The sequence below is a fragment of the Manacus candei genome, unplaced genomic scaffold (genome assembly GCF_025592945.1).
Source record: "Manacus candei isolate 608988 ecotype Guabito, Panama unplaced genomic scaffold, ASM2559294v1 h1tg000015l, whole genome shotgun sequence".
Lineage (NCBI taxonomy): Eukaryota > Metazoa > Chordata > Aves > Passeriformes > Pipridae > Manacus > Manacus candei.
Window position 1 is genome coordinate 14,974,225 of NW_026138063.1, and position 13,738 is coordinate 14,987,962.

Genomic DNA, 13,738 nt, shown 5'->3' on the forward strand with positions numbered 1-13,738 from the left:
ACTCTAGATTCAAGTCTTTGCAAACCAACAGACAAATCATAAATTGACAGAAAATGTTATTTGTCAGAACCCACAAAGAACTTTATGCTCAAATTTCTTTTGAACATTAGGCAAGACTCTGGTCTTTATCTTACTATTTGGAAATGGTTGCATTTTAAAGAAAGTGTTTTGAAGTCAAAACATGAATTTATTAAATACAGTAACTTATTTATGAACTACAAGCTAGCAGCAATTATACAAAAATACAAGGGAAACACTACAACATGTCAGTGTGACTGACAACTTCATCAGTTTACCTAAGCTAGAAATTAAAGGTCTATCTGTTGCCCTGCATTTTTTCTTGGGTTTTACAGTTCTTCGTGTAAAATGCTACTGTAGAAAGACAAGTGATTTTCATCTTTCTTGCATGGATGCAAGTGTAAACAAATGCCAGGTAGCTTATAAAACTGGACAAAATTACTTCTTTTTTCTGGGAAAAAGAATATCAAATGCAAACAACTAGGCATTAATTCAAACTCCACAAAAGCACTTAAAATAGCTGACTTCAAAACCTGTTCTAGATTTTCCTCTTTGAGATAACTTAAAAACTGTGCATTTGTTCCTGAATTCAACTAGTATAGATGAGTATGGTGGGGGAGCTTTCTTTCTTCTATCCTTTATCAGGTCAGGAGCAATTTTAGCTTACAAAACTGTTTTTATTTTTCCTTAGTAATCTTTTAGCACTTGACAAAATTTACAAAGCTGTGTGAGTTTCCTATGTTGGAGACAGGTCTATTTTTCCTCCTATCCTGGAGTGCCTTCTTATCAGCAGAAGCCGCTGGGTTGACAGGTAAGTGTTGAATTTTACTGAATAAAAGCAGTTTTATAATATGCCTCTAGTGTGGGTAAAATGCATGTTTATTTTAGGCATGACATCACATAAAAATTTTCTAAAGGCCCATTGCTATACTGAAGATTGTTTCATCTTTAAGAACATTAAGAGACATTGAATAGTTCTTCCAGACAAAGACATATTAGATCAGACTCAAGTTCTCAGTCTTTCTTCCCTAGATTATCCCATCCCTATTAGTCCCACTACTAATCCAACTATTTTCTGCCCAGCTATAGGACCAAAGATGACAGTAAGTACAAGGAAGCGAATATGCAGTGGCATGTGACTGTGAGACTGTTTGTTCCTCTGCACACACTGCATGTCCTGGTCCCTTTTTGTTCTTCCCAATTATCAATGACTAAAGTGAGGACAGGGCCATCCTCAACATTGCCAGTGGCATCCACCTCTGTACTTAGAAAAAAAAAAAAAAAGAAGTCATCTTGTTCAGTGCCCCTCCATGAACACCTTTAGCAACAGGAGAGGCACAGCCATGTCCCAGTGACAGGTAGAGATGTGTGATCTGGTTATTTTTTCGTTAATGTCAGGAAAGAAATTATATGATCACAGTCAGTTACATACCCAGGGCCTCCATTAAAGAGTATACAGGAGTTTAGGCAAAAATTGTTTACCTACACAGCAGCCTACTGTATAGTGTAATTCAAGAGAACACAGGTTGCATGGCCCTGATTGTTTTAATGTTTTTGAGGCCGTCACCCCTGAAATCTAGTGCTCTAACTAATGTCAGGGAAAGTCAGGGGAAGAAAACTGCTTAATGGAGTGATGATGCAGCCCATGCTTGTCTGTTTGCAAAACTGTTCAAAGCCTTTTGGAGTCAACAGTTATATTTTTATATTTTTACTGAGTTGTCTGGAACTAGCATATTACTTTTTTAATATCAGCCACACAATCGCACTATGTCTGAATGGGTATCAACATCTGCATCTTCTGGCATCCTTGTCTTATTAATTAAACAATTTTGCATCCTGCTTACTGCCAAAATCTTCAGGCCAATGAATAAAAAGAGGGGCATCTGAACTTCATTTTCCTTGGATATTGTGTTTTTTCTGTTCCTTCCTTCTTAATGAACTTCAAAGGATTAACACTAGACATCACTATTTCCCTGTAGCTATTAAGTAATGTAATTGCAAAATAATTTTATTCTTATAATGCTTTCCATACCAGTTCTTCAATCATTCTGAGTCTTTTGAAGTCTATTATTGAAATGTTTCATAATTTAGAAATAATGGCCTATACTGTTTTTGTGTGAGTATAGTAGGTGGTAGAGCTCACTAGCAGATTTTTTAAATAAATTGTAAATGGAGAGTAGTACAGGCCAATATTTTAGAAAATATTTTATTCCTTTGCCTCAAGATATCCTGTGATATATAACACATAGTATATGGGCCTGACCCTGGTTGAAAAATAGATGTGACTGAACCAGCAAATCAACATAAAAATCCTGGATGACTACACAATTATTGTCATACTGATAACTGTAAAATTATAAATTAATGTTATGGTTATTAATCTTATAGCTATATCATCAAGCTGTGATATATGCATGATAAATTGATTCTTATACAGTAGAAACTAATTTGTGCATTTTCTCATTTGCCCTGAAGTATATAATTCCTGACTGCTGAAAAAAGCTGTAATAACAGAGTACTAGAGTAAGGTCAGTGTTAATAGAGTTGTTTTCATGTTCAAACTTCATTACAGAGTATTTACTAGTAGGCTATAAAAAAAATCATAAATAATTTAAATTAAACACTTGTCAAAATAAATGAGGAAAGTACATCTTGCATGTATTAATTGCTTGTTCTCTTGTTTTGTAATTAACAAAATTTGCTAAATTTTAAATGATCACTCAGTCATTAGTCTGTGAAAGATTCCATGATGTACACAAGCATTTAATGTTCACCTCACTTAGACTCTATCTACAGCTGTTTGAAATGAGTAGATATTCAAATAAAAAGAGATAAATATACCTGCAGAAATACACTCAAATGTATATGTGAATTTACTTGCACATATGTATTCAGTGAATGCATACTGCAAAGTCATATAGAATTTATCAGTGTAAAGGCATCAAAATTGCAGCCAACCACCTCTGATCTTTACATGGTAAAGATCTGCACTATGAAGGCAAGAAAGAAATAGGTCTTGAAGGAAAAAATGTTGAAGAGCATCTTCTTCGTTCATTTACTGTTTTTCAGAGCCCTTTGTTTTCTGAACATTATAAAGGGAAAAGTTTGTGATAATAAATTACTGTTGTTTCCTCACCTTCAGCAATTCTCATCTGAACATTTTGTGATGTGTCTGACACCTGTCTTCTTATTCAAGGGCTCAGAGGAGAGCACAGTCTACCTAGTAGGAAAGCTTTTCCTCCAAAAATAAATAAGCAGTTTATTATGGATGATGTACCCAGGATGAGTCCAGAAATCTGGTCTCTCACTGGGGCAATTTTGTGCTACCTTTGTGTTTAGGACATAGCAAGAACAAATGTCACCAACTTCCATTTCCTTTAGTGCTGCTGACAAAGTGCATTTATTCTGCTGTTCACTGCTCCTGTCTGTTTGCTGTAATTTGTCTTGGATCCACCACTACCTCATCGCTTTTTAAAATGTTGTGACCGGTTCTTCTTGTGACACTCTCAGAAGGGATCTACCAGAACATTTCTGTCTGCAGTTCTGAGCACTGCAAGCCCAGGTCAGGTTGGGACCACATGGGCTTTAGTTCACTGAGCTGACATTATTCTATAAAAGGAAGTTATTCTGGGCTTTAAATTCCAAACTTTGTGGTTTTCTTTCCTTTAGTCATAAGTAGCGTGCCATGTTGTGTCACACAGAGAAATAGGCAGACTCCTCCCACTAAGGAAGAAGAGATACCTTGGCTTCTAGAGTAAAACTCAATTCTCCTAAGCCATAGATCTGCCACTCCCAGGAGCACAGAGTGAAATCTGAGCCCAATGAGAAGAGCAGGTTCTTCTGAGGTGAGAAGATGGCCCTTGCAGTGCTGTGCAGAGACGGATAACAAGTGAGCCAGATTGCTACAAATTTGGAGTCAATTCTTGGGTCTGGCTAATTTAGGGTCTGCTGTAGGTATAGCCTTTTAAGACAGTATGGGAAAAAGAGAAAGGTATATGATTTTAGAGAAAAGTACATATTCTAGCATGGCATTAGGTTGAGACCAATGAACAGTTGCATAAAATGAGGATAGTGGAGTCTTATTGCTATTGCATAGATTCAGGATAAACAGGGTAAGCACTCTAAGCGTGTCTAGGATAAAAGCTGTTATGTGTCACCGTAGGGGTTCCAATCTAAATTGAATTCAGCAATTCATTTGAGGTTACAAAAGTACAACACTGCAGCTCAGGTCTGGAAGCAGCCAGGTGCAATACCAATGTACCATCCCCAGATAAGGGCCCAAAAAATCCCCTCAGCTCTATCTTTTGTTACTTTCTGTCACTTCAACATAAAATAAACCTCACACAACTCCAGAGATAAAAGCTTCATGAACAAAGTACGAGCTTTAGTTCTGCATTGGTGCAGGTCTGGTGAAAGAAGCCTTAAATCTTTTCTTTAGTATCAAGAAAATGATTAGTCACACTTCATACCCTCAGTGAAAACAGAGTGAATAGGGATATTGTTGCCACTGGATGTATGGCCTTATTACCACAGCAATTTGAGGCAGACGACAGTGCCTCATTTCCTGCCACTCACACAGTCACTCTGCATCCCAGTAGGTGCTGGGGAGATTCTGACATAAATATGACTCCAAAGTACATTTTATCTGATTTAAATAATTTCTCTTTTACCCAATCCTCATTGTTCTCCTTTCCACACATTTCACCACCTTTGATGAAGACCAGTTCCTGCTGGTTTTGCTTTACTGGGGGATTTGCAGTATGTTGTGCATCTTTAGAGATGAACTTTTTATCTATTCCCTTGCTTCCCCAGAAGGTAGAGGTTTGGGAGTTTTCTTTTTCTATCCCTTTTTTACCACTAAAGGCCTGACAGCTGGAGACATCATGTCAGTTTTATTCTCTCAAATCAGCAAATTCTCAAGTTTTGATTGTGGCCACTCACTTCCAGGTTTACATTAAAAGCACATTGCACATGCTGCCCTTTCTAAATGTTTCTTTTTATGCATTTGTGAAATGATCCAAAAAAAAAATTGTCTTTTAGTGAAAATATAGAAGATGTTTTTAGATAAACTCTTGTAAATTAATTCTCACACTGTCAGGTTAATGTTCACACCATCAACAAAATACTTTTTAAAATACAAGTTATTCATTTATCCTGTATTATCTTTTCATATTACTCACTTTTGTCCCAACAATCAGCTACAAGTATTGGTAAAAACTAATGTAAGAATAAGTTCTCTAACTGTATTAGCAGCTAGCAAGCTGTCTGTTTCTCTGTTATATAAGGTGGGGAAAAAAATCAAATAAAATTGTAAGATTTTTTTTCTAATAAAACTTGTTCAAAGAGGATGAGCTGCAGCTGAAAGTTTACTAGTGACTATAAGCATTTTATTGTGAAGTGTCTCATCTTTTATATTAAGAGAAAAATTTCAATAATCTGTTAATAAACACAAGGAGCTGTATTGCACTCAGCAACTGATCACTCATTTCAAATCAAAACATTACCTGGTTAAGTTAGCATTTTGTTCGGCAATTGTAGTACTAAGTGTCTCAGTAGTTGCTACTTTTGCCACTTAAAAATGAAACCAGAGAGCTGAGTCTCCAAGTCTGAAATTACTCACTGAGCACTAAGTACTGCTAAAAAGACTGTCTTGTTTTATTTGCCTCCCTACATCTAATAGATACTTTCTGTTTACAATTCCAGTATTGCCATATTTGCTCTTACCTGTTTCTCTGTGAAAGCAAGCCTGCAAAAACTTAACAACCTCATTTATGTGCCATACTCTGTTCATACAGTATTTTGCTACCCAGCTAACTTCAAGATCTAGCTTTAATAGTCTTACAAAGAAATCCAGATTGCTTTTTTCTTCTAACTAAAGAGTTCTGTGTTTGCCTCTTTAGGTACTTCTCTTTCATTTGTAGTTGCATTAAAATGTAATTGGTCCTTACTCTTAAGTAATCATTTTTATGTAAATGCATTACAAACAATTTTCTCCAAGACTCTTAATGAACCATTCATTGCAAGAGGCATGGCTGGTACATATTAAGCTTTCTATTGTAGCAATTGAAATATTCCTCTGCATTCCCCCAGTCTTCCCTGGAAACAGGGTATCTGGTTTCTACACTTGCATAATTGCACGGTTCTGTTCATTTATTCTTATTGTAAAATCAGATTTAGGCCATTTTTTTCCTCACGTCACTCAGTTCTCTCACACACATAATTAACAGTTTCTTAGCAGTCAAGAACAGTTCATAATCATATTTAATAGTCAATTTTAAAAATGCAAGATGACACTATGATGATTAATAGAGAAGAAAGTGAATCAGAAGCTCTTATCTCCATTTCTGTTCTGAGCCTGGAGCTAGTGATACTTAGCAACATTACTGACTGGCTACATTTTTAGCTGAAATGTCATTGTTTGAGCATCCCATTGCATATTATCTATGCCTTGAGAATTTTTAAACTCACCAGATCATTTCTGCACAATCAAATACAATTATTGAGAAAAAAGACTTAGACATATTTATGAGCAATTAGACCTCACGAAAATATGAACTCCCTGAAATGTATTTAGGCAGTGACAACCTCACCGCTCCTCATGTTATTTACTGTGAAGAAAAGTCTTAGTGTAGCTAGAAAAAAACAAATATCAAAGCCAACTTAAGAAAATAAATATTAAAAAAAGAAGACATTACTTAAAGCTTGGTGGAATTTCTCTTGGCTACAGAGACAGTTCTGCAGAAGCAATACAGGTAAATTTACAATATAAAGATAACCCAGAAGCAAAGAAAATGTCTACAGTGGTTTTTTGAGGGAAAAAAATATTATTTTTATAATATATTATTATTATTATTAAAGAAATAATCATTTTCTTTCTGATGGCAGTTATCCCTTGGGCCAAATTCATCTCAGAATTATTTATTCCATTCTTCCTTTAAAGGCATATTAATGCCAGGCCTCAGTTCTTCCCAGAAACAAGAGAGTCTTGCAAGTAATGAAAATTGGATTTTGTTGGCCAATATTTGCATGGGTAGCAATCCAAGGAGAGTCTAGAGAAAGATGTAGTAAGGTAATAATTAATGTAACTGGTATGTGACACCACACAGATCCCACACACACCATCTCCCTCAAATGGATTAATTTCAGCATTGTCTAAATTATTACTTTGATTTGTTCCCTTATCTGTGCCATGGTTCAGGGCAGAAGGATATTTCACCTACCTCAAAGACCCTCCTGCTGCTAAAATTCAAACATTTAGAGATTTGGATAAGCCTGTTAAAGAACATGTTGAGGCACCAGTGCTTGAAGCACCTCACACTTGTTCAGTACAGTGCAGTCCATTTTTCCTGTGAGTCTGAAGCCCAGCCTGCTTCTATTAACCCTTTTGAAGTAGCAGACTGTTTATATTGGGTTGCTGTGCTAAAGGTGCAGCACTACAAATTCCATCCCCTTACTGAGCCCCTTCTTACTGGCCTTCATTAAGTCAGGATAGTCCCCATCCTGGAGAAGATGGAGGAAGCTTTATCCAGTTTCAAGTCCAGGACTGAAGGAAGACACTGGGATTATTTTTACATTCCACTTCATGCTTTTGCTTCCAATACAACTAGTTTATATGTTTCAGTTCATGCTAGTTTAACACAATAAATGCTCAGAAAGCTGAGCACAATCACATTGCAAGGCTGGATAGTGCCTAAATCTGGACAGATATCTTTCCGCTTGCTTTGTTGCCTCAGACTCATCAATATAATTTCAGTAAATGTGAGCAGCCTGTGAGCTAAAAGTTACCTAACAATGACCAGAGCAGCCCATGAGGAAGCAGAACTGAAAGGCTAATCAGGGCATGTTGTGGCTCCTACACAGGAGGCAGGGAGTAGAAGGGCTGAAAGGCACAAGGACTAAGGCACTGTGGAAAAGTGGCTGTGTGAGCCCTGGAGATCCCTGGCACACAGTGATGCCTCCGCAGGCTGGCTCTGGGCTAAGCCAGCTGTTGCTCACATGATGTGCAGCTCAAAACCAAGCAGAACTTGCACGCTCCATGTGCTTCAGGAAAAGTGTGTGAAGGTTTTCAGGGGAATGATGATCAGAATGGACACCATAAAGCCCTGAGCTGTTGTGTAAATAATTATCTATGTAGGCATGCCCTGAGTTGAAGAAAAGCCCAGAGCTTTCTTCCCACGAGGGCACTTACATATGGCTACTGGTGGACATTTTATTTTGGTTTTCCATTTTCTCCCTGTATGGGCTCCTTCTTCATTATCTGGGTCCAGAGCTGACAGGAAACTATAGTTACAATCTTGTCAGCTACTTTAATTATAATACTGCATTACAGTGATGTTACTGTATGATTGTAGCGAGTTAGAACCAGGGCCAGGGAAGAAGTATTAAAAAATAGCACTAAAAAAAAATAATTTTTATTATTATTCCTGGAAAACCTGCTGCCCTGCTCCTCAAGACCTTCCACAAGCTGGGAATATAACTGCTGCCATGTGTCATTGACCTGGTTGTTCTGGGCAGTGCAGTTTGCACCTGCCAGAGCACCACTTCTAAGCAATGTGTTGTTGTCCTCCTTGCACATGATTATGAAAAGGCTGCAGTCAGGCACAGACTGAATTGACTTTCCCCTGCTGCAGTCATTCAGTACCAAGTGAACTCAAACCACTTAAATATAATAAAATTATTTTTTTCCTTTCCTATTCAGTCTCTGACAAATTTTTTCAAAAGGTCTGAAGTCCTACATACTACAATTATGTTAGTCTTACTTTTACAATTACTGTCAGATAGATTACAGTCAGATCATACACCATGTATTAGTTGAAACAAATTTTCTACAGCCTCAGGCCAAATACACAACAATAGAAGTGCTATGAATGCATGATCATCCAGGTAGAAGATTCAAGATCTACAGGATTTTTAGCAAAGAAAAAAAAAATATCTAGAATATATCTCAAATTTCTTCTGATATAAAAAGGTGATAACAGACTAATTTTCTCTTTTATGCAACCTTTTGCAAACCTAAGTAAGAAAATCGAAACAGCTAACGCTGTTTTTTCTTTGAATTTCAGGTATTGTTGCAGTCCTTTTCTGTGGAGTTACACAGGCCCATTACACCTACAACAATCTGTCAACAGATTCCAAAATGAGAACTAAACAGGTATGGAAATAATTGACTTTGTTTCTTCAACTGGTGCAAGGAATAACAGCTACTGGAATATAGCTGGATGGCATTTCATTGATGCAAGGCAAGAGGCTTATGTCTTCACTAGGGGAAAGACTAGAGAAACAGTTAACTATTCTCTGGATAAGAAAAAAATACAAGAATATAAGAATCTGTCCTTCCCAAGAGACCTGAAATGCCAGTCAGGTGTGCAGAGAACAGTTTCCACCAGCCTCCATACAAAAATGCTTCCAAGTTAAGGAAATCAAAGAGCTCTGGTAAGACAGAAGTGCTCAGAGAGGCTGGATCCATGTAGATTTTTGGAAAAGGACAGACTAAACTACAGTCTGGCCCACAGACTTCATTAAAAAATGACATAATTAGAAGGATAGTGATTTTTTTTTTTCACTGTGTTATTTAGAGCTTTAGAGATGAGAAATTTGGTCATCTGCTTTTTGTTCGAACAAGTGACTAGTGCAATTGTAATTATTTTTTAAAACTTGGAGGTGTTCTCAGATCTATGACATTGCAATGTTCAAAATACTTTTCAGCACAAGGAGTAATTTTAGACTACCCTGCCACTACCTAGATCCTATAAAAAGTCATTTAAATGCAGTTTTCTTCCCCTTTAATGTTGACTCATATGTCCCATGAACACCAGGTTGTAGAAAATCTATCTCCTAGAACAAAATGGAAACACACAGTCCAATACTATAATTTTCATGATGTGATCTGGTACCTTTTTCAGCAGCTCCTCTCTTCTAAGCATTGGAAATTTCACGTAGAAAATTTCATCGTTTCTTACACATCTCAATCTAATCAAAAATCCAATTTTCTATCAAAAACAGCTTGATAGAAAAAAATACTGGCCATAGTCCCAGCTCAACTGTTAGAGTCTTACAGATTTTAAATCAGAAAAAACTTTCTGGTCAGTACTTCCATAATAAAGTGTTAGCTATTGAACAGGGTAAGACTTCTCAATTGCATTTCTTCATACCAGCAGAGTCTGATGCTTTCAAAAAGTATTCCAGCAGAGAAGTAACCTTTCTCTGATGACTGTATTGTAAGGGAAGGACATTTATATCTACTATAGAATTGTTTCTCTTTTGCAGAAATACTGAATTAAATTTGCCATTGCTACCCTTGCATATAACTTCAAATTTGAATAGAAGGTTTTTTCAGGGATCCATCTGCATGCTTTGGTGATGCATAACTTCAGACAGAGAAAAAGAAAAATGGTGATATTTTTAATTACATATGAAGCTTTTTCAACTACAGAATTAACTAACATCTTGTTTAAACGCATACTGGTTTTATTCATGTTTACTTTGTTATTCCCTTCTATTCAAGAAGTGCAAATAAAATAGTGAAAATAAACTCGATTTACCCTTGAACACACAGAAAAGGGATTATGTGTTTCTCTATGGAGTTATGAGTTTTATGCACCCTTTTCTATTCTGTTTTTCTCTTCCCCCATAAGCTCTTAATCCTCAGCCTCCTTTATGATGTAGTTCAAAAATTGTTGTTAAATTCCTTTGAATTCTTCTAATTTATTTTCTAATCCAAATATTACCCTTTCACATGCAGCTGTTTCAGTGAGACCTGCACTGCCTCTTTCTTTCTCTTCTCCCAAGAATTCTCATCAAGCAAATTTAATAAGCCATACACTTGGCATTCTCATAATCATATATGACTTCAATGCATTTCAAATTAATATTGTTGCTCAGATAGTTGGCTTTGCTCCCAATCTGAGTCTTTTTTATTACTCATTACTGGCCAAAATCAAGGGCTTTTCAGTTCATTTATAGAACTATTCCAAAGCAGTCTCTATCTTTTGTTACAATATGACAGAAGTTTCAATAAGGAGTGCTGAACTGTAATGCACACTACAAAACAGTGAGTTAAGGCTCAGGCTAAAGCTAACAAAAACCATGGAAATTAGATTTAAAACTCTAAATCTGATTGTTATATTGTGTTAGCTGTTTTTAAATAAATGCATTTTCTTTACTGCTTTGCATAATTTTCTTTAAATTTTTTACTGAATTTTAACATTTCATAGCTCGATGGTAAAATCCAGCATACAGTGATAGAGAAGGTATTTCTGACTATGATGCCGAGTTCTGCATATCTCATAATACCTCATCATTTTTGCTAAAAAAATAGGTAAGGGAGAAAAAAAGACAAGTATGTTTTTCTTCAGTTATTGATATAAAATGAAAACTTACCTACAGTTCTTAAATGAGAGTTTAAGAACCTCAATTAAAAATGCCTGTTAAAAGATGCCATGCAATTATTAGTCCCCATGTATCCTTTATTATCCTGTCAATCCCTGTTTAACATTCCATGAAAGAGAAATACTGGATTTCAAGCATCTGCATCTGGAAGTATAACACTAATCTTGTCAAAAAAATTGATTATTGGAACACTGTCACAAGAAAAGTAAGATAACAAAGATTTAGTGAAAATGGAGGCTTTAGATAGTTTTCATTCAATTCACTTATCCCAGTTCTCATTAAGTGTTTATAAACATTCTCTCTGTGTGTTTTTACTGACTTTTTTACCATGAAAGATGTTTTATGGCAGTATTTTTAAGTCATCCTCATTGACCTGACCATGGTCATAGTGGTTTTAACATTGCAATCGACCATGCCCTCCGTGGCAACAAGGTTAGGTCAAACAGAGTGCTCCTGAGTCTCAGACACTTAAAGTTTAATTTATCCAATATATCTTTCACGAAGGAGAAGACGAAACTGCTGGGATCAGATCGAAAGCTATTTGATTCTGAGCAGCTTTCTCTGGAATTATTTACAGCTCCTATATCACCTCACGTTATGCTGCAGCCAAACAACAGTTGCTTCTAAATCTTGGGACATTATAGCTCAGATTTTACATTAGGCTTCAGATGTACAGTTGGGCTGGGTTGATTTGCTCTGCTACAAGTAAGTCAGTAGCTGGGCAGGGTGTTGTGAGATTAATGGAAATCCCCAGTTTGTTAAAAAATGGGCAGCATAAATCCCCACAGGTCACCTGTAGAAAGGGATGCATGCACAATACTGTGTTCTCTATGGGAAGATAAGATACACCTCGCTATCTTTTTCTCTCTGCCCTCTCTCACTTTCACTCAAATGCCAAGCTAAGATAGTCCATTTTCCTGGTGGGGGAGTACTGACTAATGGTTATAAATCTTACCCATCATACTTAGGAGTTGTATCATTTTCTGGTTATATTCCTTTAACTCTGGGGAACAACCACAGTGATGAGAATGGTACAGGGCAATACCTTTCTTTGGTTAAGTTTGCAAGGATATGGAAAATTCTGTTCACAGACAGCATAGAGTGTCAGCAACAAATTCTGGAAAGGGAATTCTGAAAGGCATCTCCTATGGGAGTAGAGCCAGAGAATTACAAGAAGACACCAGAAAGCATGTCCAGCCAACAAGGGAGTGTGTCACACACTGCCCTGCCTGTCTCCACTCATTCCACCAGTCTAACCCTTGTTCACATAGTCACCTATTAAATAGTTTGTCTAACAAGCTAGTGAAGGTTGCTATCTCAAATTAAATGTCCTAGCCTTTCTAACCACCTTAGAGTTAAACAGGGACCTGTTTTGCTGACACTGAGAGCAACCCCATTATGGAACACCTGTCTTAGAGATAAAAGCTTGTGGTCTGATTGTTCAGCTGCACTGGGCGTGCAGTGTGCACAAGATGCCACATTAAGATTTCAGTGGCCTTTCACCTCCAAGGTTTTACATGGGTGGGACAATGAGGTAAAGGAAAAACAAGAGAGCTCAGTGCTGCTTAACCTCTGAGTAACTTTACCAAAGCATGTACTCTCACTAAGATGTTTGAGCAAATTAGTTTAGACTGGAGGACTGAAAGTTCAGACTGGTCTTGGGGCTTTGCTCATTGATGGACATAGTACTGATTGGTTCAAATTTTACTCTTCACACTATAAATGATGTCTCCACAGAGACATGATTATCTCTGATTATTAAAAGTCATCATTTTGCAGAGGAGCAGCTAATATTTCCTGGAAATCCCTTGAAAATACCTGGAATTTTAAAAGCTTTCCTATTGTTGATGACATAGCTGTATGTTTTCCAACAAGGACACAGGCTAGGGATCAATCCAACTGATTGTTGGATCATAAATTAAGCTGCATTCCAAAGAAACTTTGGTGTAAAAGGACTGTGTTTATAAGTATATTAATTCTAATTAATCATATTCATCAAAATAGGTTGACAAAACAGTCATAAAACATGTATTTTTTAATTTCTCAAAAACTGTAAATCAAATCATTATAGTCTCTTGACCCTAGTATGTTATCATATAGTTTCAATATAGACTTCAGACTTAGGATAACACAATCACTAAGGTTGGAAAAGATCTCCAAGATCATAAAATCCAACTATTGACTGAATACCACTATGGCCACTGAACTATACTGCAAAGTGTCACATCTATTCATTCTTTGAGAACTTCTGGAGATGGTGACTCCACCACTTCCCTGGGGAGCTTATTCCGATGATTAGGTTGATGCTGTTCCATCCATGATTATAGACTCA

At 36.6% G+C, this 13,738-nt stretch overlaps 1 protein-coding gene across 1 annotated transcript in view; it reads left to right on the top strand.

The window, feature by feature from the left end:
• Window positions 1-13,738, top strand: part of SLC9A9 (solute carrier family 9 member A9) — a 183,600-nt gene that overhangs the window by 72,051 nt on the left and 97,811 nt on the right. Inside the window, exons 8-9 of the mRNA XM_051782060.1 lie at window positions 724-829; window positions 9,081-9,169. Coding sequence (XP_051638020.1) covers window positions 724-829; window positions 9,081-9,169 — 195 coding nt within the window. The remainder of the gene's footprint in view (window positions 1-723; window positions 830-9,080; window positions 9,170-13,738) is intronic.